Raw genomic sequence first — 22,412 nt, forward strand, 5'->3', positions numbered from 1 at the left:
CTCAGTACTCAGAGATGTCCTTTGTTCTTTATTTTTCACACAGTGTTTGTTTAGTAGTTAATCTTATGACAATAAATATTATCAAAACCATTTGCTTTCATCCTCTACATACACCAGACTATCTAAATACTTCACATAAGCCTGGAACCAAAAAATAAAAAATTCCACATGACTTTTCCCAGCCCTGAGATATTTTTTGAAACTTTGATTCCATTCAGGGAACCTGTTTTTCAGCATTTAAGGATGAGTCATGCACGTAACAATGATTCCATCCAGGAACATCGTTGTCGGTTTAGATCAACTATTTTCTCCTTGACGTGGAAACAGATCCAGATGCTGAAATCCCATTGCTGATCGATAATCCATAAACTGGCCCTAGTGATATGCAGTATTCACCTGAAAAAAGGCTTAAGACGTAAGCTTTTATCAGCGGAGAGGTTACCGTCCATAAACAGCAAGGTTTCGCAGTTACATTTTTTTCCATATGGTTCATGACGTAGCTACTTGTCAGACCCACGCTGCCTAGTGGGTCACCTCAAACTCATTTGCATAATCCTGATCCCCTTATTTATGCAAGTTCATCTGAGAAGACAAAAATCCTAATCTCATGAAGCAAAACATCTCTGAAAGAAATTCATGCTAATCCACTCACTTGGGACAACAAGAATGGAGGGATTATGCAGAACACTAACTGGATCCAGAGAAGAAACATTAAGGAGGGCTCAGTAGGGGGCATTCTGACTATGCCCTCAACTCCATGTGTGATAGCCAGCAAGACAGACCCTAACCCATCTTAGGGGGATTCCCCAACAATACACATCCTCCGAGGGTCATGGCTGCTTCCATAGAAATGATGTTTGATTTGCAATCCGCTGAAGTAGGAGTGCAGGTACATTGGAATGCTTCCTTTGACATATCCCATCTTCTCTGCTTCGAAAGACACACACTTAGAGGTGAGAGGGAAGCTTGAGGTCCACATGCAGGGTCAGCTGTTTATGCTGCATCCCTGGGGCTTTTACGAAGGTTAAAGGCCTTGTTCAAGGGCCCAGATGTGACTCTGCTGAGGACGGGATCTGAAGCCACGACCGTATGATCACAGGTCTAGCCTGCTGAGCCCAAACCAGCCCTTGACATTGGACAGTATGTTACTCTATTCAGACGTTTTGGAACAAAATCACAAAATTCATCCATTTGTTCCAGAAGATAAAGGCATCAAAATAAGTGCCAATCAGCTCAAACTAATATTCAGTTCACATCAGGACATTCACTCTATTCAGGTCTCACTTTGATTATCCTGGGGTGAAACATCAAGCAATCCAAAGATAGAGAACATTCAATAAAACAGGTTTAGATCCCACACACTTGCTAGGACAGAAATACTTCCAGGGAGAGGCATCGTCCTTCACTACTTATCTACATCACCATGACGATTCACACTCATCTCGGCCTATCAGGTCACAGTTTAGTGCGCATTGCACAACCAATGGCATCTCCTGCCAAAAGTCTGGTAATAATACAAAAACTGTGATAGCTCACCACTCCCCAAGGCTGCCATATAAATGCAATATCTCAGACGTCTTCCTTATTCCAACATGGCAAGTGGTGACATTCCTATAGATATAAGTAATTAGTTTTTTTTTTTTTGTTTCAGCTTCCAGGATGTTCCGTTCTCATCCCATCCCGCTTCTGAAATGCCTCATCGGTATGGATTCAGTGCTACGTGTGCGGATATGGCAACACCGTAAGCGTCGCTATGCTTTGCCGGGACAGTGACTTTCATCTACAGGGCCTAGTCATACCTGCTCATGTACTTCCCGCCTGACCCTATATTACAGACCACTGTAGGTCTGGGTCATTAATTATGGAGGAAGCCTGTGAGAATTTAGGGTGGTAAACAAACAAAAATCATTCATTTGCAACTCAAATAATGTATCGGCATTTTTATAACTACTGGACATATGAATGAGGTGATATTCAAGCTTCATAAACTGTAGAGGACAAACTTGGACTAAAGAACAACTTCTCCTCTAAGGATAAATTAAATGCATTCTTTCTGATTAATTTAGTGTCAAAGGGATTATAAAGGGTAGCACAAGGCAAGGACACTGGCAAGAGGAGACCCTGGGGTTTGGATGAGAGCTCACAGGCAGCTCGATGTCACAGTCGCTGCCCCAGACTGTCCTCCTCGGTCCACCATGCACCTGCATGGTACGTTTGGGGAAGGGAGGGTGGGGCTGAGCGTGGAGATGTGCCAGTGTGTGCAGGGTGATGTGGGGGTCAGGGGGTTACGACTCCGTGCCTGTGATCAGAAGGTCATTGGTTTGAATCCCAGTGTCAGCAGAGTGATGTCACTCTTGGGCCCTTGAGTAAGCCCCTTAACCCCCAACTGCCCCAGGGACACTCTGGCAATTAAATTAATTAATTAATGTAAAGCCCTTGAAGTATATCATTAAATCTCATCATAATTACTTTGTGTGACATGGTTTCTTTCCTGTTATGTTTAGGTCCAATTTCACCTTGATAAAGTGAGGCAGAGCAGGTGGGACACACCCCCTTCTGACAGGCCCAACTTCTGTGGGGCCCTCAGCATCAAAGGTCACCTTGCTAGGTCCAGGGACTCAAAGCCCAGCACCAGGCTGCCAAGCCTATGGCTGCACATCTATGACATCTTTCACGACAGAATGATCAACTTTCAACTAACCTGAAACCGCCTATTTAGCAGTAACACTGTTTTCCAAGGAGTATGAGTGTTTACAGTAAGCAAAGAGATATGGGTGCTTTCAAACTAAATGCAGCTACAGAAGACTGCCTGTTTACACAAAAACCTTTCCTAAAACAAATCCTCCTGTCCTTGTCCAGATGAGGCTGCTTAGGAACCATTCTTTTGTGGAAAACGGGGTAATATAGGGGAAGAGGTCCTTCACAATGTCTCGATAATTTTCCGGTGGCTTCTCACATCTATGCGGAACAGAGAAGAGGACCTCATCGTGGCACAAGGCCCAGAGTGTCAACAGATGAAGCTGACGAAAGGGCAGACTGTTTTCTTTTTACACAAATGCCAAACGAACATCCATCCATCACCCACACTGAGAGAACTGGATCAAATAATGTCTGTCTTTCATTCTCTCTCTCTCACACTCTCTTTATAAGGATATCATATGCAGCCATTTGTACAGCAGTGAACAGACTAGTTCAAGCATAGCAAATAATCAAAGCGCAATACATAACAGATTTTCCTCACAAAAACGCTGATGCATCTTTGGGTGTGTGTATTACTCAGTGCGAGCGTTTGCATGGGGAGTGTGTGAACTGGATCACATCCAGGGCCCCAGCACAAGGCCAGAGGCTTAGCGAGCGAGTCACGGTACACCGAGGTGAGGCTTCGCCGGGCGGAAACAAGCGCTCTTTGTGCAAGGAGTCCTTACAGGTAATGAGAGTTCATTCTTTCTAATTCCCCATCAGATCATGCTTGGCTATCGATGCCGAACCACAGAGATCGAGCATCAACCAAAAGCAGCGCCGGACACTCCGGCCAATTTAGCGTGCTGCTAATGAGCTAGCAGCCCGTGTTTATATTTGGGACCCGATCCACAGAACCGCATGGTGGGCTGCACTGAGAGAGACCCGTCCCTCCAGGGTCTGGATGGCTGCCTCAGCGCCACGCCGCGCCAGGCACAGAGACTCTGAAGGAGAGGGGATGGGGGTCAAGCACTAAGCCAGTCTGGCTGCTTGCTCAGCCAGCCCCACCCTGCCAAAAATCAAAGCTGCCATTTCCCTCGTTGAGTGTGGAGCCATGTGCAAACAGCCGGTCCGTCCCAGCTTGCCTGTCCAGCTCCCGACGGACACTGCGGCCGCTCAGGCGTTCACTGCAAGCGGAGCCCCAAAGCCTCCTCACCGTTTGCAACCCGACTCCCTGGCACTTTAACACAAAAAGGATATTGGCCTGAGCACCAGGGCTAAATGACTCTTTCAAATTAATATGTCTGACTCTTGGCCAGGACACCCACAGATGAAAACTATTTAAAAGTAGCAGAAAGAGAATTGAGAAAGTGCAGGCAAGAGCCCACCCACTGACAGCAGGTCTATCAAAGCCGTGCTTGAAACACCAAGACCGGGACACCGACTGTAGCCAGAATACGGAGGTCACCGCTAACTTCTAGATCAAATTCTGTAGCTAAATGTTTTCTAAACAACATTATCTATTCCACTTAGTCCGTTTTGAAGCACCTCCCCTGCTTTAAACGCTGCATGTTTGTATCCTCGTTCTGGGGCACCGCAGCAGCCGACAGGACGACACACTTACTGCTACATGCCGGCCGATGTTGATGTGCAAACACCCCGGGTCAGAGTATCCTGCAGACATGTCGCACAATTTTTGCTAGGCCAACCCTGCTGACCTCTGGCAAGATCTTTCCAACTCATCCTTTAATGCATTTAAACTTCAGATGAGAAACATGCAAATGCAAGGTGTGACTAAGTTAATCATCAGTAAAATGTCTTAGTCATTGATTAACTGTTTCACTTTCCAAAAACATATAACTGCCAAAGATCTGAAAAACAGATATAAGTGTTAAGCACACCTGCTTCTAACAGTTCAGAAATCCACTTCCTCTGATTGTTCCAAAACCGTGGCAGCTCTTCTCTGGCTGTAACACTTAAAGCCTCCAGTGGTGTGTTTCATTTCAAATACAGGATCCTGTATATATTTTCATTTTGAAGTCTCTCAAAGCCTGCAGAGAGCCCAACACACACTAAGAGTCCATTAGACACCAACTACCCAAAGAATCCACTAGACAAGAGTCTACAACACTAGAGGGAACCCTAGACCAGATTGCAATATGAAACAGAAAAGACACTAGTGTGCACAAGACACTAAGTGATACTCATTCAAAACACCTACACTTTCTTTTGCCAAAGATAATATTATTGTGTCAAGAAAAGTACCAAGTGCTTCCTTAAACACCACAATGACAACTCCTCTAGCCTACAGCCAGACTGCCAACTTTCCTAAATGAAGTGCAAGATCGGAGCTTCCCTCACATATGAACTTCTCCGAGTGCCTGATGGCCTTCGACTACAAACACCAACACTGCAGCAGGCCCACTACTCCCAGACACCTGCACCAAAGTCAGATGAGGACAGGAGGCCAAGTTTCCTGCACTGGCCACACCACAGGCCTCATCCATGTCATGGACACCCACACACAGACTCAACGAAAACAACCATTTCAACCACAAGGACCATTTGTCAGATTCCAAGAGTATCAGGTTATAGTGTCTGGCAACATCTATAGGCAAATGGTTCCTGTGAATTTTCTGGTTTCGGTCTGGCCTACCTCTGGCCGCTCTGCTTACTAAGTCTTACACCCTCCCCCCCCTGCCCCCGCCCCTCTCGATTTGAATGGAAGGGTGCATCTGGTACAGAACAGCTACCAGGCACACAACGAGAGGCTGCCACTGTCTAATTTCCCTTTGTCTGGGGGGGGGGGGGCAGCGCTGGGGGCTATCAGCTGTGAAGCTTCGTGCGGCACTGCCGCTGTCAGTCGTTTTGCTTCCACATCCCGTCGCTTTGAAGCAAGCTTCCATAAGAAGCCCCAAGTCAGCCTCGCTTGAATCTCTCAAACACATACAGTCAGCCAATCTCACCAGAGGGAATTCCACACTTGTTCCAAAGCCAGCTGCATACACCCACCTACACGGCGGTCAGCTAGCATATCGTTAGATTCTCAGCCTCGCGTCTAATCTGCCTCCTCTCTTCCTCCTAGGGTCATCAGTTTCCAGAATATTGCAGCTTTGACTTCACCAAATCCCATTTGCTCTACTCTCCTTCATCTTGAAACTATTCATTGCGCTCCCAGGAAACAGATAAAACAACGGAAGAGGCGTCGACCTAAATACCGCAGGTTATTAATGCAGAACTATAAATCACTGTCACAGTAATAAAGGAGAGTCCTGCAAGATTCTGGGACACCTGCCGAAATGATCCACAAAGAACATGCAACATGCCAAACGTTCCTTCGAAGGCAGAGAAGGAAGAAATCACGCCCTTCTATCTGACACATCTACCCATCTGTGCGTAAGCTGAGGAAGAGTTTTCCGTTAATTATCTGCACATTTCTTCAGTTAGATTTCACGACCTGCTTAGAGTTACCAGTGACAGTTCAGGAGCGCAAAACCACAGCCATCGCTCGTCAGAAGGTCCCAGAAGCTGGTCCAGCTGCATTTCAGCACCATCTGCTGTGTTTACTCTCCGTCACTGGCCTTATTCTTCAACAGTTGCAAACATGGATTATGGAGCGGCACGGAGGCTCAGTCAGTAGCACTACTGTCACAAACCTCCAGGGTTGGGAGGAAGTGTGAGGAGTGCATGTTCTCTTTCCACAGTCAGACAAACTAGCATCTCAAAACTACTCGTAATATGTGCCCTGCAACAGGCTAGAATCCAGTTCAGTGTGTTCCCCAGCCATGCGCCATGTGCTGTCTGGGGTAGTTTCCCAGCCACGTCCCTTACAGCCAAACCCCCCATGACTAAGTGCTGGATAAGTGCTTGGAAAACAGATGCATGCATGAATATACATTTCAGAATCCTGATACATTAGGGTGGAATTTCTCTTGTGATGAAACTTCTAAATGTATCTAAACATCTTTACCATAGTAAAATGAATAACAAGTGACACTTCCGCAGTGCTAAAAGGTGCTTGGCCAACCTGACAATGACAAGTGGCGGACATCCAGTTAGAGAAGAGGAATTGCACATAATATGCACAAACAAAAGAAAGGCCTTTGTTTTTCCCGTGAATTTTAATGAACAGACTTGTTGACACCCCAAAGCCTTTATTAGGCAGTAACTATTGACAGTACAAAATTCATGTAGCGGAAATGGAAGACATGCTAAAAATACTCTGAAGTATGTATGGTTCATTCTTGCGTTGATGCAGTTTTTCCTCATACTTCTCATCACTGGGCTACATGATTCCGAATTATTCTATCTACTTCAAACATGCAGTTGGTTTCATGTGAGGCCATGTCAACAACACCAACAACCAACACCAACACCACAAACTCCATGCTTTCTGGGTGAGGTTCAGTAGTAGTAATGCCTAGGGGGACAAACAGGGGAACCTTTTCATTAGTTGATGTACAGCTGAGGCAGAACAGGGGAAACACTGGCTGAACTCTGAATGCCCCCTTATTTCAAAGGCTCCTTCCTGAAATGCAGGCTGTGGAAGGCTGGTGCCTCGTTCTGGGCATAGAGGAGCTGCACGCCATTGGGCAAAAAGCAGGAGATAAAAAAATTGCAGAATAAGTTCACAGCCCAAAGATATCAGCATCATTTCAGAGCAGAAACATGCAAATGTTTCTTCATGTGTGATGAGTCACAAGACGTTTATAGGACACTTTAAAAGAATTTTTCCCCAAAATAAAACCCTCACAGCCGTTTCTGCTGTGGCTACTGTGGTTTGTACGACACAGTAAATTAGACGTTTTACCAACTGATACAGCTGGACGTTTTACTGGAGCAATTTGGGTTTAACCCCACAACCATAACCAGAATAAATAGCTGGAAGATGTATAGGTGGAATTAAAATCGATTAAATATCTCACTTGATGACACAACAGCAGAGCCTGTCTTGGGACTCGAAACAACAACCTCGAACGACTAACCACCATATTACTTGCTGTGGGTAAAAATATGGTTCGGTTTCAGTATGAACAACATCCTGCCAATTACAGGGAGCGGAACATTTTACCACAAGCCATTCATCGCTGACAAACCTTCAGCTCTTCAACGGGACAGCAGCCCAGTAGACCATTGTCCAGTGACATGAAATAAAACCCCAAAACCAGAAGACCGACAGTCTGGGTTGTGGATATAAATGCCCTGTTTTCAGATCATTTACTAGCAGAATCTCTGCAAGAACAGACAGGAATTAAAGAATCGAACTTGTAACTCTGCATTGCAGCACAACACAGAAATGGTGCCCAAGAACAGTAGCTGGAGGGACAGAGGAGCTCTTTGTTATGAGGCGTGTCATCTACTCAGGGGAGCCAGGGGACAATCAATGGCTCTAGAATTATCCTATAAACACTTGGAAGCCATGCTGTCGCAGAAACTGTCGTTCTGTACTCAATACGCTGTTAACGGCCATTAAAAAAGAACCAGGAATTCAGTACTCCAGTGCAAACAGCAGTGGTCTTATTTTCACATTCGATCCAATACGTGAGATAGATAACTAGACAAAGTTCACTCTTGAAGAATCGGCCTGGAAGGTCTAAAGGAGCAGAATCTGCAGTGTTTACATCGTAACCCGGAGCGGCCCAGCGCCTCTCAATTAAGGAAGCTCGCTCATTATCTACACTTCCTTTATTATCGCCGGGCAACCATTGTGTGAGACAGGAGGAATGGAGCTCAGTGTTCTCAGAGATTGGGAATGCGCAGGACTGTCACAGCAGGATGCCGGAAGGGGATCAGCAGGGACGGCCTTCGTCTTGCCCGTGAGTCCGTGGGGCTCTATCCCTGCTTTGTCCCCAGAAGGAGCAGCTGACTGCCAGTTACACCCGCCCTACTGCTGGCCCGAGAAGTAACCCCCTAAATGTTCGGTTGTGGGTATGTGCTTCTGCTGAACAATCGAAACCTAAGAAAGAAATACAGTACTACAAATTTCAAAATACATTGTAATGATGCTGAAAGATTCAGTAATGCCAAAAAAGTGAGAATATTTGCGATTGAGAGAGAATGTTTTCCAGTTAACTGAAAATGGATAATAACTGGAAACTTTGACACAGTGTTGCACAAACCCTATGACTAAAACTACAGATTCTGATTTCATCAATGTAATATTTCTCAGAAAAGAAATGTACCCCGTGACTCCAACCGCAATAAGTCATTAAGAGCACAGATGGATGGACAGATGGATGAAAGCAGTCTGATGACATATCTATAACAAACAAATGAAAGGTATAATGTAGATTTCTGGAGAATTTAGGGCTGAATACTGGGCTTCTGCTTCCCAGATGTGTCCATATGGCCATAATCTCATAGTACATGAATTTGGTCACCATGAAGCACCGCACAGTCCATACAGATGGACTAAACAGCACGCACCTCTTCGTCTACAGGAGACGGGCAAACTATGGCATCAGAGCGTGCTGCTAGAGAGGACCGTGCTGCTAGAGGACCGTGCTGCTAGAGGACCATGGAAAACAGCAGGGCAGCACAGCCACGGGACCATTAGGAAACGGTTTTTCGAGGAACTCGGGTTTCTCTCTCAGGGCCAGAAATTTCAATGAAAATAAAGTAGTTTAGTCTTCAGGCTCTCAACCACGGTCATCAATAATGTAAACAGACGAGGAGCAGAATGAGAAGCCCGTGTACCAAACAACAGAGGCAGGGTTTATATGCCTGGAAGCAAACTGTACGCCAAAAGGAGCGCGCTGGGTCAGGCGGGTCACGGTCCCGACCCTCAAGGAGCGCGCCGGGTCAGGCGGGTCACGGTCCCGACCCTAAAGGAGCGCGCCGGGTCAGGCGGCTCACGGTCCCGACCCTAAAGGAGCGCGCCGGGTCAGGCGGCTCACGGTCCCGACCCTAAAGGAGCGCGCCGGGTCAGGCGGCTCACGGTCCCGACCCTAAAGGAGCGCGCCGGGTCAGGCGGCTCACGGTCCCGACCCTAAAGGAGCGCGCCGGGTCAGGCGGCTCACGGTCCCGACCCTAAAGGAGCGCGCCGGGTCAGGCGGCTCTCCCTCCCGACCCTAAAGGAGCGCCGGGTCAGGCGGGTCACGGTCCCGACCCTAAAGGAGCGCGCCGGGTCAGTCGGCTCTCCCTCCCGACCCTCAAGGAGCGCGCCGGGTCAGGCGGCTCTCCCTCCCGACCCTAAAGGAGCGCCGGGTCAGGCGGCTCTCCCTCCCGACCCTAAAGGAGCGCGCCGGTTCAGGCGGCTCTCCCTCCCGACCGTCAAGGAGCGCGCCGGGTCAGGCGGCTCTCCCTCCCGACCCTAAAGGAGCGCCGGGTCAGGCGGCTCTCCCTCCCGACCCTAAAGGAGCACCGGGTCAGGCGGCTCTCCCTCCCGACCCTCAAGGAGCGCCGGGTCAGACGGCTCTCCCTCCCGACCCTCAAGGAGCGCGCCGGGTCAGGCGGCTCGCGGTCCCGACCCTAAAGGAGCGCGCCGGGTCATGCGGCTCTCGCTCCCGACCCTAAAGGAGCGCGCCGGGTCAGGCGGCTCTCGCTCCCGACCCTAAAGGAGCGCGCCGGGTCAGGCGGCTGTGCCAAAATATCACACACTCTCAGGGTGCAGAATAAGAATTTAGTGATTAGTAGTTGTCATTGTTGACACACCACAGCAGCACAACGACGAAATGTGTTCTCTGCATTTAACCCATATGTGACATAGCAGGGAGCAGCTAATTCAGCAGTGCTTGGGGGCAGTACCTTGCTCAGGGTACCTCAGTGGTGCCTTGCTGGTCGGAGATTCGGACCAACAAGCTTTCAACTACAAGTGCGCTTCCCTAACCATCAAGCCACCATTGCCCACAGTTTGACTATAATAAAATCGTTAAACGACTCCAAAATGACACTAGGGATCTTATATTTTGTGTACTTCAGAATACAATTTTTCTACCATCCAGTCATCCATCTATGTTCTTACCCTGGTCAGGGTCATGGGAGGGCCCTGGGCCTCACAGCTGGGGGCATCCTAATAGAGGACAGCTTACGTAATTATCCAATGTTTCGATTTCAACAAAGACACCACATGCGCACGCGTTTACTGGTTCTATCATAAATTAGCCTCAAAGATGCTGAGCATAGAGGCAAGGGGCACAGAAAACTGAAATGGCGAAATAGGGATGTTTCAGTGTGTGAGCAATGAAACACCTGGGGGTGCGTATGAGGAAAAATAAAAAGTTACTTTTCAGCCAGTATCATGACTGAAACATGAAGAGCAGGAGGAACCTTATAAAGCAGCCTGAGCACAGAACTACGTGATGAGAGCGAACACACTTCCTCTTCCGCTGAGGGCCCAACAACAGACGCCTGTGCGCATTATAAAACATGACTTTGTTCAATAGGCATTTTAAGATAATACTTCCCATTTCTAGATGTGAATTCCTTTCGTGTGGTTTCTTGGGTATAATGCACGCCAGCGCTGTCGGGCTGAGTCAGCGGGGCAAGAAGGCGCTCCTGTTGATAAATGTGCTTTTTCGGTTGGCGGGAAAGTAGAGGAGACAGAAGAAAGGAGCCATTTTCAGTAGCGTTGATGGTGAGCCAAAAGACGGCGAGTGGGCCGTGTAGCGTGGTGTGGGCCCCTCGGAAAGCAGACTGTACAGATAAAAATGGTGCGACTGCATGCTGGCGCCTGTCCCACCCCCAGCCTGCCCCCGCCCCACGCGAGACATTCTCTGATGACATTTTCCCAGGGCGGTGGCCAATGTCAGAGCCTGGCGTGGGTCCGGGTCTTTGCTACCGGCTGGGCTACAGAGGTGCCATTGTTAGCCCGCTTTCCAGGCGCTGAGATTCCGGCCTTGGCGGCAGGGCGGCCCGGAGATGCCTGGACCCGATACGCATCTTCTTCAAAGGAGGAGACCTCCTTAATGACGTCAGGCCATCGCAAAATCACCTGTCGCCTCTATTGGAAAAAGAACGAAGAAGGAAAAATGGAGGCAAGGGAGACTGAACAACGGTGAGGGATTTGACGTTTTCAAAGTGACTATCTGCTCCAAACTGGATTAAACTCAGATTAAAACCATAAACGTTGAAGTGTATCATCTGAAGCAACCACTTGCAATCTTCCACTAATACCAGCGACAAAACGGCTACCCTTGCAGACATATCATCAAATGAAGAAGGTCTATAGATATAAGACCTATCAGGAAGGCAAAAGATCTGAAGACTGTTTGACCTGTATGATATGGGAATTATTACAAAGGGCACTAAGATGTTAGCCTGGGCAACCAAATAAAACAGGAAGTGAACTTGTCGGTGACCTAGAGGATGACGAATGAGGCATCGGGAAAGCCTGCGGCTCCTTCACGGACGTTGGCCACAAAGGCCATGAAATCATTTCATCTGAGATGGCCAATGGGGGAACAGAACATTGGTTGAAAAGTGCCTTGAGTTCCTCAATGACCTTGGAAGTTCTGTTAAAGGCAGAACAACGCTAAAGCAAGAGGAACTCAAAGTATTAAGGTTAAACCAACAAAAGTGAGTACAGTAGGCCACTCACACCAAATATCACAGAGAACAGGGCACGAGGCTATCCTCCTGCCTTGGGAGGGAACCATGTTCTGAAGAACCTACTCATACCCAGCACTGAACAAGCAAGATCTCACCCAGGTTCCTAAAAAGAGCTTCTTCAAATCACGGAAGCTGATGTCACATTATTCATACCACCGCAGAATTATGGGCAAATGATCCACGGCATTTCGCGTCTTCACATGGACCTTCTTCAGCCCAGTATTTGCAGGCCGGATTACAGAGTCTGCACTGGTATTCTCCCAGTGCAACCAGAGTGGAGAAAATTTCAATGTTTCCTGTTTTTCCTGCTCTGCGGGAGAATCAGACTTGATCCGCAATGTCAACCAACGCCAAAGTTTCCCTGTTCTCTGTGATCACTGCCAAGATGCAGATGGATTTAACCAAACGATGATTCATGCCTTCTAATGCAAGAAACACAGATGGCTCACACAACAAAAAGGAGATTTTATGAACTTATCAGCAGTCGGTTGAGAGCACATCCAAAGGGTTAATGTGTTCGACGTGAGTGGAGATTTCATACATCACATTCAGCTCCTGAACCTTCAGCACGAAAGTCCTTCATAGCTGCTCCTGACATTAAGTGATACTGCAGGGACCACTGACAGGCATAACATGCAGACAGCCCCGGATATTAAACCAATTAAATACCAGGGTGCATCTTCCACCACCCTAAGGTATCCCTATAAAGCTAAAGACAAGCCACATTTGTGTGCTACTCTCTTTATTTAACTTTATTAAAGACAAAGGTTTCTTCATCTCTCCCTACATCAAATCTGAAACATTCCTGAATCAGTAAGAAAGAAAAAAAAAACAACCTCAAATATTTTTACGAGCTTTGCACTTACACGCAGCCTGCACACCAAATCACTCCTGCCAATTCTTTGAAACAAGTAGTTACTGGATTCGACGTCCATGTCTGTCTGTCCAAAAAGTGGACGGGGTGAAAGATAACCAACCCTGAAATCTCACACCTGCAATCTGTCAGCTCTTTCAGGACCAGGGGGACGTGATTAACTGAACAGTGACTGAAAAGCCACAAAAGCAATGAAATGTTTGGTTCTGACTGGCCCGGGGCAGCATTTTCACGGCAACCCACCGTGACAAGCATGATATGAATCTGGCACAGCTGCCTGACTGGCCTGGATTCCTAATTCGCAAGACAAACGCCTGGTTTTATTTTTGCTTTCTTCTTGTGGTTCCAGTCTTTCTTGTCAAAGAAGGCAAAAACAGTTGATCTTGGAGTGGAAAAAAAAACATTTGTTATGATACTTCTTACATGGTTATTAAAAACTATGATACAAAAGCTGTTGATTCACCAGTTCCACACGAAGACACAGCTTACACTCATTGTGCGAGTCTTATCTATCTACCCATTTACTATCTTCTGTGTCCTGAGGAAGAAATAAGGAAAAAATACAATTTGGTCTGAATAACTAAGGGGCAGAGATCTGAGCCACAACACTGAATTTCAGTTTTTGTTTTCCTTCTGATAATAAAAGAATTATTCTTGATTTCACGTCCATGTGGAGCATTCATCAATATGCATTAAGAATTTAAACATGTCCGCCTCCTGGCCAAACGAGCAGAGCCCATAACCTGTCCCGCTGCACACTTGTGGAGCACTCGTCTCCAAGCTAATCACGTCTCCTGGGAAACTCAATGACCCAGTGGCAGTAATGAGGGAATCATTCACTTCTCGTCGTCACCATGGTTACGTGGGGATCCACGACGCTGCTGAGAAAGGCCCCTAGGCTGGTGTTCCCCCATCTCCTCTTGGGGGACCCCCAAACGGCACACATTTTTGCTCCCTCCTAGCTCCCTGCCACAGAGCACACATTCATGCTCCTTCCTGAAAGGGAGCAAAAATGTGCGCCTTCTAGGGGTCCCTGAAGACTGGGCTGAGAAATGCTGCCCCAAGTGACCGCATAGAGAATGGGCGTGGCTCCCAAATGCTTATCCAAGCCCCCATATCCCCCGCACCGGGAAACTGTTTACCCTTGGCTCCTGTTACTTCCTCCTCGAGACCCCTACTCACCCGAGAGACTGGGGACGAGCCAGGAAGAGCTAAATGAGGGAGCCGCAGACATAAAGGATGCATTGAAGGGGACGTCGGGAAGGAAGACGGAGAGGCGACGGCTTTACAGTGCAGGAAAAGGCGCCCTAATTACCCAGCCAGCTCACTCAGCACTTTCAGATAGCCAGTCCGACCAGACAGACTCTCGCCTGACTCCACTGATGCGTCTATCGATACCGGCGATGACGTTCATCGCAGGCGAATTCACCAAGACATGCCCGCCAGCTGACAAGGCCAGCACATTTTTATTTATCATTCGACCTCTGAAACAAAGGGCATTTAAGAGCATTTAGGCACGGCACCCCAGGGAAGCGCACTAATTCAGGACCGCACACTCCGCTCCAAACAAATTCCTGTCTCGTTAAACGCTGGGAGAAGCTTCTGCAGTAGAAAGCAGTGATGGAAATGAAGGGCACCATAGAAATTAAAGCAACACTAATTAGACAATGGAAAGTCCAACTCCTGACACAAACATTCTCATATTATTCTTCAGTTTTGCTAGTATTAGTCAACATCTCCACCCTCTTGTAGAAACCCGGTACAGCCACAAACTGCTCGGGCCGAGGACCCATGATGCTGGATTTCCTGGCCTGCTTGGGGATTCTGCCCTTGACACATATGTCATGTTACCACGCAGGGCCTCTTGGCTGTTAAAATGCAGCATAGCAATTAACAAAAGTTGAAACCGATCTGGTAAATTTCACCTTAATTCCACTCGTTTTACAGCATGCAGTTTAAGGCCACTGCACTCATCTGAATCACCTTTCAAATGTGACCACAAAGTGTAGACAAACAAGTTTTTGAAAAGCGACACCACACAATAAAGAAATTATATGATGTTTCAAGATTCATGAGAGGATAACCAAGGTGGCCATTTGATCCCGACACCGGCCTTCAACACTGGGCATCAAATAAACGGCTCTCTCTACAGCGCTGTCAGGAGGCTGATGGGTGTCTCTTCTCGTCCCGAGTGTCTCTCGCCGGGCAGCTGTTCTGTGGTTATGCGAGACGTTTCTTCATTCAAAATGTTCCCAGATTCCTGGGGAGTAACGCAGCGGCTTGCCGGCTGCCAGCACCGGGAGTGTCGCTGCTATGCCGATAGAGGAGAGATTTCAGTAACCAGGGAGCCTTGGGAGAGAAGACCTGCGAGATCTGTGCTGTGTGGGTACAGTCTGGGTATATATCAACCAAAATATCAAAAGCCCTCTGGACTTGTATCTATCATTCCCAAAGATGAACTGATGATGTATTGGCTGCAATAGGAGGCCTTACACCATACTAATAAATTACTGTGGTCTAAAACCAGGTGCTTCAGTTTCACTGTCCAACCCCTGGGTGTGTGTGTGCGTGTGTGTATGTATGTATATGTATGTATGTATGTATGTATGTATGTATGTATGTATGTATATATACACACACACACACACACACCACATCATTAAATTAGTTTCCACTCAAAGGTTTCTTTTTAAATTCTGGAACACATTCACATTTCCTGCATTGTGAAAAGGTCCCTTTCACTGATCTCCAGAGAGGGATTACAGTCCTCATACCGGCTTTGATGCGAAGAGTTTTCAAGGCGAGGATTTCCTGCATTGTTTTTTTTTTCAGCAAACTTCAGGAAGTTTAACCACACAATGTCTTTATGGATCACAAGAATATATAGAGGAAACGGATAATAGCTCGTCCTGACATTCGTGACTTATCGGTTACCGACGGGCTGATGTCTTTCACACACGCGTGCGATTTCCCCACATACTGTAGGCCCAATGAGCCGTTGAGAGAACTGCCAGTTTGAACAAATGTTATATTAAAAGGAGGATTTATTTCTTTCCCGGGACACCAGCAAACGACAGCAGCCAGAGCAGAGAAAGAAAGACATCCCACTGCTGAAGGGCTGGACTTCTGGTTTGTTGTTACATTCAAAGAGGAAAACGGAGAATAATAACACTGAATATCAGGAAACGGCCTCATACAAGAAACCTGCGGCTTCTGACTCAAAATGCACCATCATTGTTCTTTTGGAGGGCTACTTATTTCAGCTGAAGGTCTCCACAGCTACCAAACAGGCCTTTAAAAAAACAAATGCAATGCAAGGGTGACAGTCTATAAAGACGTTTACAGAGCTGCAACTAGACAAACAAAACACCCAGCATTCACATAGGCTTTAGAAACCGAATCTGAGCTGCAGGACCTCCAGTAACAGAAATTGAGGAAATCTGCAGACTTGGCCCCAAACATTTATCATTCAGTCTTTCCTGGCTGTTCACCTGGTTCGGGCATGAGACACTTGCTCTTCTGTGTGAGGTAACATTACATCTACCCAGCAGACGCTTATATCCAGTCGCTGGGGAAACTGGGGGTTGAGGGCCCAGCTCAAGGGCCCAACGGCAAAATCACTCAGCTGACCCTGGGATTCAAACCAGCGACCTTCCGATCACAAGTACAAGTGTCTGCAGAGCCATACAACACTCCCGAAGATGAGGTTTTTGATCATGTATCTGAAAACAGTTCAGCAGGGTTTTCATGACCTCATGTGACTGTGGTTCTCCGTGGCTCCCTGGTGGGCTGGGATTTAGACAATGGCCGCCACTCATAACATGGATGGGAACCCATGGGGATTTCAGTGAGGCCACTGCAGCATGAGAAGGCAACGCCCTTGGATTGAACCCCAGATTGACACCGATCACCGTGGCAATCTGGCCTCGCTACATGGAGTGCATCACTCAGACCACGACACCACAGCCATTCCTCATGCCCGTAGGGGGGGCTCATTCGAGCAAAACTTCTGGTTAATTCCTTCACAGTCCTCAAGGCATGTCAGGGGACCTCAGGATCAGCATTCCTGTCCCACCTCCGGCAAAAGGCTCTCTGCAGGGTGTCACTGTTCTGAAAACACCACAGATTCCTGACACTTGGAAGATGAGTCTGATTATCTGCATTATCATGCAAGCACATCACAAACGCAACCCTGCAGGGGGCTTCTACAAGCATGATGGTCAGCATCATCGGGGAGAATGGGGGGGGGGGGGGGTACAAAACAACCCGCTGGCACCCTACAGCTGGGACCACAGAGTCATGCCCTCTCCACAATACCGGTGCCAATTCCTCATCCACTTCATATACAAGAGAACCACCTCACAGTGGAAAGTCTTCATTAGACAGTGCGTAAAAGATCCTGCTTTTGTTCCCTAACACCTGTGACTAGCGAAACAAACTTTGTGCTAAATATACAAAGAAAAGTAACAAGTCTTTTAAACTCAGTCCTATATATTTAATTAAAAATAAACATTTTTATTCCTGTAGAGATAACTACCAGTAACATGCTCAGTGGTGGGCTGTTAAATGATTTCCCTTAAAACTAATTTTTAAAATCTGGTTGCCACACTAAATCCCGTTTTCTGCAGACGGACACAAAAGTCATCTCAGGACAACAATGCGAGTCTCGGAGGGGGGGCTTCACCATGTCTGAATTTTGTCTGTTTTATCAGCAAGTTGGTGATGTGTGAAAAACAGGGGATAGAGATTCTCAGTCAGCCATTAAATCCAGCCCGAGGCTGAAAGGCTCCCAGTTACACCGACGACCAAACTGCTAACAGTGACTTACATCCCCGACTCACGGCAGGACACGAGATCCGTTGCCTTACACACTGAAAAGCCTGATATACCGCCTGGAAAGCTCCATCTACATTTCACCACGTTTACTTTTCGGTTTGCTTACTGATGTCACAGTCACACCTGCTAACCATAAATGCACTTTAAACAAAAGACGGCTTACTCTATTGCAAACACTGCATCTGATTAGTTGAAATTTTAATAAGCGATTCGTTAAAAATATAGATTGTTTACGACAAAATCCTTAAGAGAGCTGACATGGGACGTCTTAGTTAATTCTGAGTGCACTTCGGTCAATGGGCTTATAAAAGGGGCTTCGACGCAGCAACTCACGCGTATAACAAAAAAACCGATCAAGTTGAAAGTAGGTATCCCATGCGAAAGAACCCATTATAAACTCTTACGCAGTTCAGCTGCAAAACGAAACACTGTGGACCAATGCAATTAACTTCCAGCACGAACAAAACCTGTTTGTTTGTTTTTTTTGGAGATTCTGCAAATCTTTAGTGAGATTTGTCTATATTTTCGGCCAAGCGATCATTTTACTGATACAACACAAACTTCACACGGACTTAAGCGCGGTTTCTGAACCTCCTCCGATTAGCCTGTAGTACAAAAACACGCTGCACGTATCGACACCCACAACCTGGTTTCGCTGACAGACGGATATACTTTACTTTATTGCGTTTAGCTTTATAATACCTCTCTAAAATGGAGAGCCGGTAAACTTCACGGGACACGGATCTCACCTCGATCCAGCTCTGCGCCGCACTGAACGCTGGCTCCCAGTGCTGATGCTGCGGGGGTCCGCCAGCCTCCACACCATGACAAGCCATTTGTACAGCGGGACAGGGAGGAGCGACCTCCAGGTAACTTCAGCACTGAAATATCCTGCTTCAGAGAGCAGCTGGGAGACCACCACGAAGACCTGGGGAGTGATATTTCACTGCTCGCTGTTGGTTGTGCACTGTGGAAGATCCGTGCGTTGTACCTTGGCGCCCGCTCACTCGCATTGCACAGCGCAAATAAACAAAGCAACAGTGAGCGCCAGCAGCCAATGCAAAGCAGCCGAGCCCATCAGCCGGCCGCCAGGGCTGCACGCCCGTTGCGCACCCACAGGACACGTGCTGAAGGGCGCCCACGCCAGGCGGGGCAGGGTAACAGTTCATATATACAGTATGCCTAAAAACAACATTTCAACACGTGCTTTTTAATAACTGCTAATTCACATGTACTTCTAAGTACCGCTTAAATACTCAATGTGACACCATGACACTTTGATACAATAGCATTTCACAGCTGCGTGCCAAAATGACTACAGACCACATCACTAGTAAACAAAGAATCCCACTTGTGTTAAAGGTCAACATGCATGACCAGATGTACAAACTTATGGACTTTTTATAAACAGTATGTCATTCCAAGCTGGGAGCTTTATAATCAAACAAAAGTATTTTCTGTCTTCTCTGAACAAAGCAGTATTATTGAGTGATTACATCTTCTGCCAAAATACATAAAGAAACCTGACTTAAGGTTTTCTACAGCAGATCCATTAGACAAAGTATAAAGTTCAATTTGAAAACAAGCCTGTAGATCCCTAGTTCCTCTAGTAGTCTAGTTAATGAAATAGTTGTTCGCTGAAACATCCATTCTAAATCCAAGAGTGAAAAGTCAAGCTGGTGAACTGAGCTTTCCACAGGTTTACAACTTATAAAATACCAAAATGCCTGCATACTCCTTCTTTTATGTACTTTTCAGCAAATAAAAAGGTTGCCATACCAATAGGTGAAAAGATGTGACTGTAAGCATTTAAAACACACACTTAAGTCCCAGTCCGTTTTATAAGTGTGGCAGCCAGTTGTTCACAGAGGCCTTTTCCGCCACTCCTGTCGTTAGGCTCTGCACAGTGCCACGGCTGAGAAGCGCACCTCATCTTTTTCGCGTTTCACAAACTGACGGCAGATTTTTGATGCATCCTACGAAAAAAAAACAAAAACATGTCAGATGACCTTCTGCCAGCACAAAGGAAGCCAGCTACCGTAGGATGTCAGATTCTTACTGTCTCACTTGTGTTCCTTAAACTGATATCCTTGTGTATGGGTTGGGGGGGAATTGTACAGGATGATTTATCTATTGATGTTTAAATACTGTACCATTACAAAACTGTCTTCATTTGTAGCACCATGATTCACAGGGAAATTCATTCTTCCATCTGAAAGCAGAATGGTTCAGCATCAACACTGCATTATAGAATTTGGCATTTTAAAGGTTGACTATTCCAGGACGTTAAAGAATAATTTTCCTCAATGAGACCATTTAATATGAATCCAACACTGAACTAAGAATCGTCACTATGTCTTACCCAGTTCCCAAAGCTGTCCACCCACATTGACAAAAGTAATTAAGTGAAAACCCATTTTCCCTTCTTCCACCTTGGGGAGAGATAAAGTAGTCTGAGCCAAAAATTCAATACTTGCATGAAGTTACAGTCCTTATTGTAAAATACTGTACATGCATAAACACCATGTTCCTCAAATAAATCACTCAGGTAATATTTTGGTAAGCATGTGACATCACTGCATAATTTCTAATACTAGTTTTGTATTTTTTTAAAAATGCAGTCATTTGACAACACAATTGAATTTGACATTGCAATTTGGAAAAAATGACCAATTCAACTTATACACACAAACAGGAACTGATTAAACTGAAATAAAGCACAAATTAATGTGTTTTAGCTCAACTGCCAGAATAAGAACATTTACCTGACACTGTCCCTCAGCTGCCACCCCATCATGAACTTTATGAATTTCCTGGGGGGGGGGGGGGATGTTTAAATAATTCAAGTGAACACAAACTGCGAATATGTACACTCTTAGTTTTCTGTTTAAATATATGAATTCAGCTTCATGGCCTGCTGGCATTTGGCACCAGTAACTTGTTGGATCATATATTTATATACATACATATATTTATATGTACATGGACAGTTTTTTAGCGCCATCTAGTGAAATGTTTGTCCTTATTACTTGCAGCCAAAATGATTTATAGTTCAACAACCAAATGATCCTTTTACATCTTTAAATAAGTTGCCTTAAAGACAGTTTATTCAGGGTATACAGCAAATACCTGACTGCTTTCCAGTTCTCTGGCTCTTTCCTCTGCAGACATGTTTACTGTGTCTTCTAAGAACTTTTTCAGCACGGAGTCACTCTCTGAAGGCCAAAAAAAACAGGCCAGCTACTTATAATTGCAGTTTGCGCAACCCCAGTCTGGAGAACTCTGGACTGTGTACAGATTTTTTATTACCAAATTCTAGTTTGTCTTTATTGTTGGCCACAGTGTGCAGAAGGCCGACCGTTCCACACGAGTTTCCCACAGTCTGTTTGAGGAAGTAAACCTTGTGGTCGTCCTCATCGCTCCTCAGCTGCGATGCTCTGAAAGACTCATGCTGACAGACATCCACCCCACACAGAACAGCGTTCACTTAGACAACAATGGACTACAAAATACCACAAATGTTTACTGCGGCTAAGTACAACTTTGTTCAACATATGTTAATAGACTACTTTCTCTTCCAAACCCTCTTGATGCACAGCACTTTGGCACAACACATTGATTTTTAAATGTGCTGTATAAATAAAAAAGACTAGAATAGGACCTGTGTGCCAGGCCCCGCCCCTCAATTACCTGCCGCGCGCCCCTCCCCCTCTCCGCCACGCCCCTACCTGACCCGTGAGCGGAAAGAGCAGCATGACGGCGCAGGCGGGTACGGGCGCCTCGTCGTCCAGGCTTGTCACGTCGGCGAAGCGCCAGCTCCCCACCAGCCCCAGTCTGGTTAACGCCTGCAATCAGCCGCTGCTGTTTGGGCTATTTTTAAACACACGCTTGCCCTCAAGCCGCCAAATAAAATCGTAAAAAACACCACTGATACATGCTAACGAGTTTTGTCCTACCTATGTAGAGGGCGATATCTTAACGCCACATAAATACTTTTATTATTATTTTAATTTCTTTAACAATACAAATACTGCCTCCGACTGCTAACTCCGGGTAATCAGACTCTTAAGACCCCACAGTCATAAGGGAAATCTCATTCGGGGTGCAGGAAAGCAAATGTATGCTATAAAAAAGCTCTTTCCAGAAGGAGCCCAGCGCCGGCACGTACTTTGTTCAGTGTCTGAAAAGAGAAACAGTTCGGGGTGTTTAGGCTACATAGTGATTTCAGGGGAAAAAACAAAACATGGAACCGCACACAGCGCAACGCCGGCCAAGTCAGAGCCCCGCCTACGGGGAGCCTCACCTCGGGGTTTATTTCCATGGGACTCCACTCCATGACCGCGACCGCAGAGTGAACCGGAGCGAATCCCGTTTCACTGGCGACGCCGAAATTAACGGATTCCCACGGTTCGGAGCTGGACAGCATGCGCTCGAGCGCGAGGCGCCGTATTACGCCTAAAAGTGCGAACCGCGT

The 22,412-nt window shown here is 46.6% G+C and overlaps 2 protein-coding genes across 8 annotated transcripts in view; both read right to left on the minus strand.

Annotated features, from left to right (window-relative positions):
* LOC111833678 (LIM and calponin homology domains-containing protein 1-like) overlaps positions 1-18,994 on the minus strand; it is a 63,460-nt gene extending 44,466 nt beyond the window's left edge. For all 6 annotated transcript variants that reach the window (XM_023792228.2, XM_023792219.2, XM_072697882.1 and 3 more), the window contains exon 1: positions 18,688-18,994. In XM_023792228.2, coding sequence (XP_023647996.2) covers positions 18,688-18,774 — 87 coding nt within the window. In that variant the 5' untranslated portion in view covers positions 18,775-18,994. The remainder of the gene's footprint in view (positions 1-18,687) is intronic.
* A 138-nt stretch (positions 18,995-19,132) lies between these two features.
* Positions 19,133-22,397, minus strand: LOC111833704 (ubiquitin carboxyl-terminal hydrolase isozyme L1-like). Of its 2 annotated transcripts, XM_023792250.2 has the most exons (9): positions 22,242-22,397; positions 22,107-22,118; positions 21,667-21,783; positions 21,248-21,389; positions 21,068-21,153; positions 20,704-20,751; positions 20,301-20,370; positions 20,092-20,150; positions 19,133-19,914 (listed from the first exon to the last, which is right to left on the minus strand). In XM_023792250.2, the coding sequence occupies exons 1-9, from the start codon at positions 22,362-22,364 to the stop codon at positions 19,831-19,833; spliced, it is 741 nt and encodes a 246-aa protein (XP_023648018.2). In that variant the 5' UTR covers positions 22,365-22,397; the 3' UTR covers positions 19,133-19,830. The 2 variants fall into 2 exon arrangements, with proteins under 2 accessions (XP_023648018.2, XP_023648025.2); XM_023792257.2 differs by lacking the exon at positions 22,107-22,118.
* Between the last annotated feature and the right edge of the window lie 15 nt (positions 22,398-22,412).

Source organism: Paramormyrops kingsleyae, chromosome 12, assembly GCF_048594095.1.
Source record: "Paramormyrops kingsleyae isolate MSU_618 chromosome 12, PKINGS_0.4, whole genome shotgun sequence".
Lineage (NCBI taxonomy): Eukaryota > Metazoa > Chordata > Actinopteri > Osteoglossiformes > Mormyridae > Paramormyrops > Paramormyrops kingsleyae.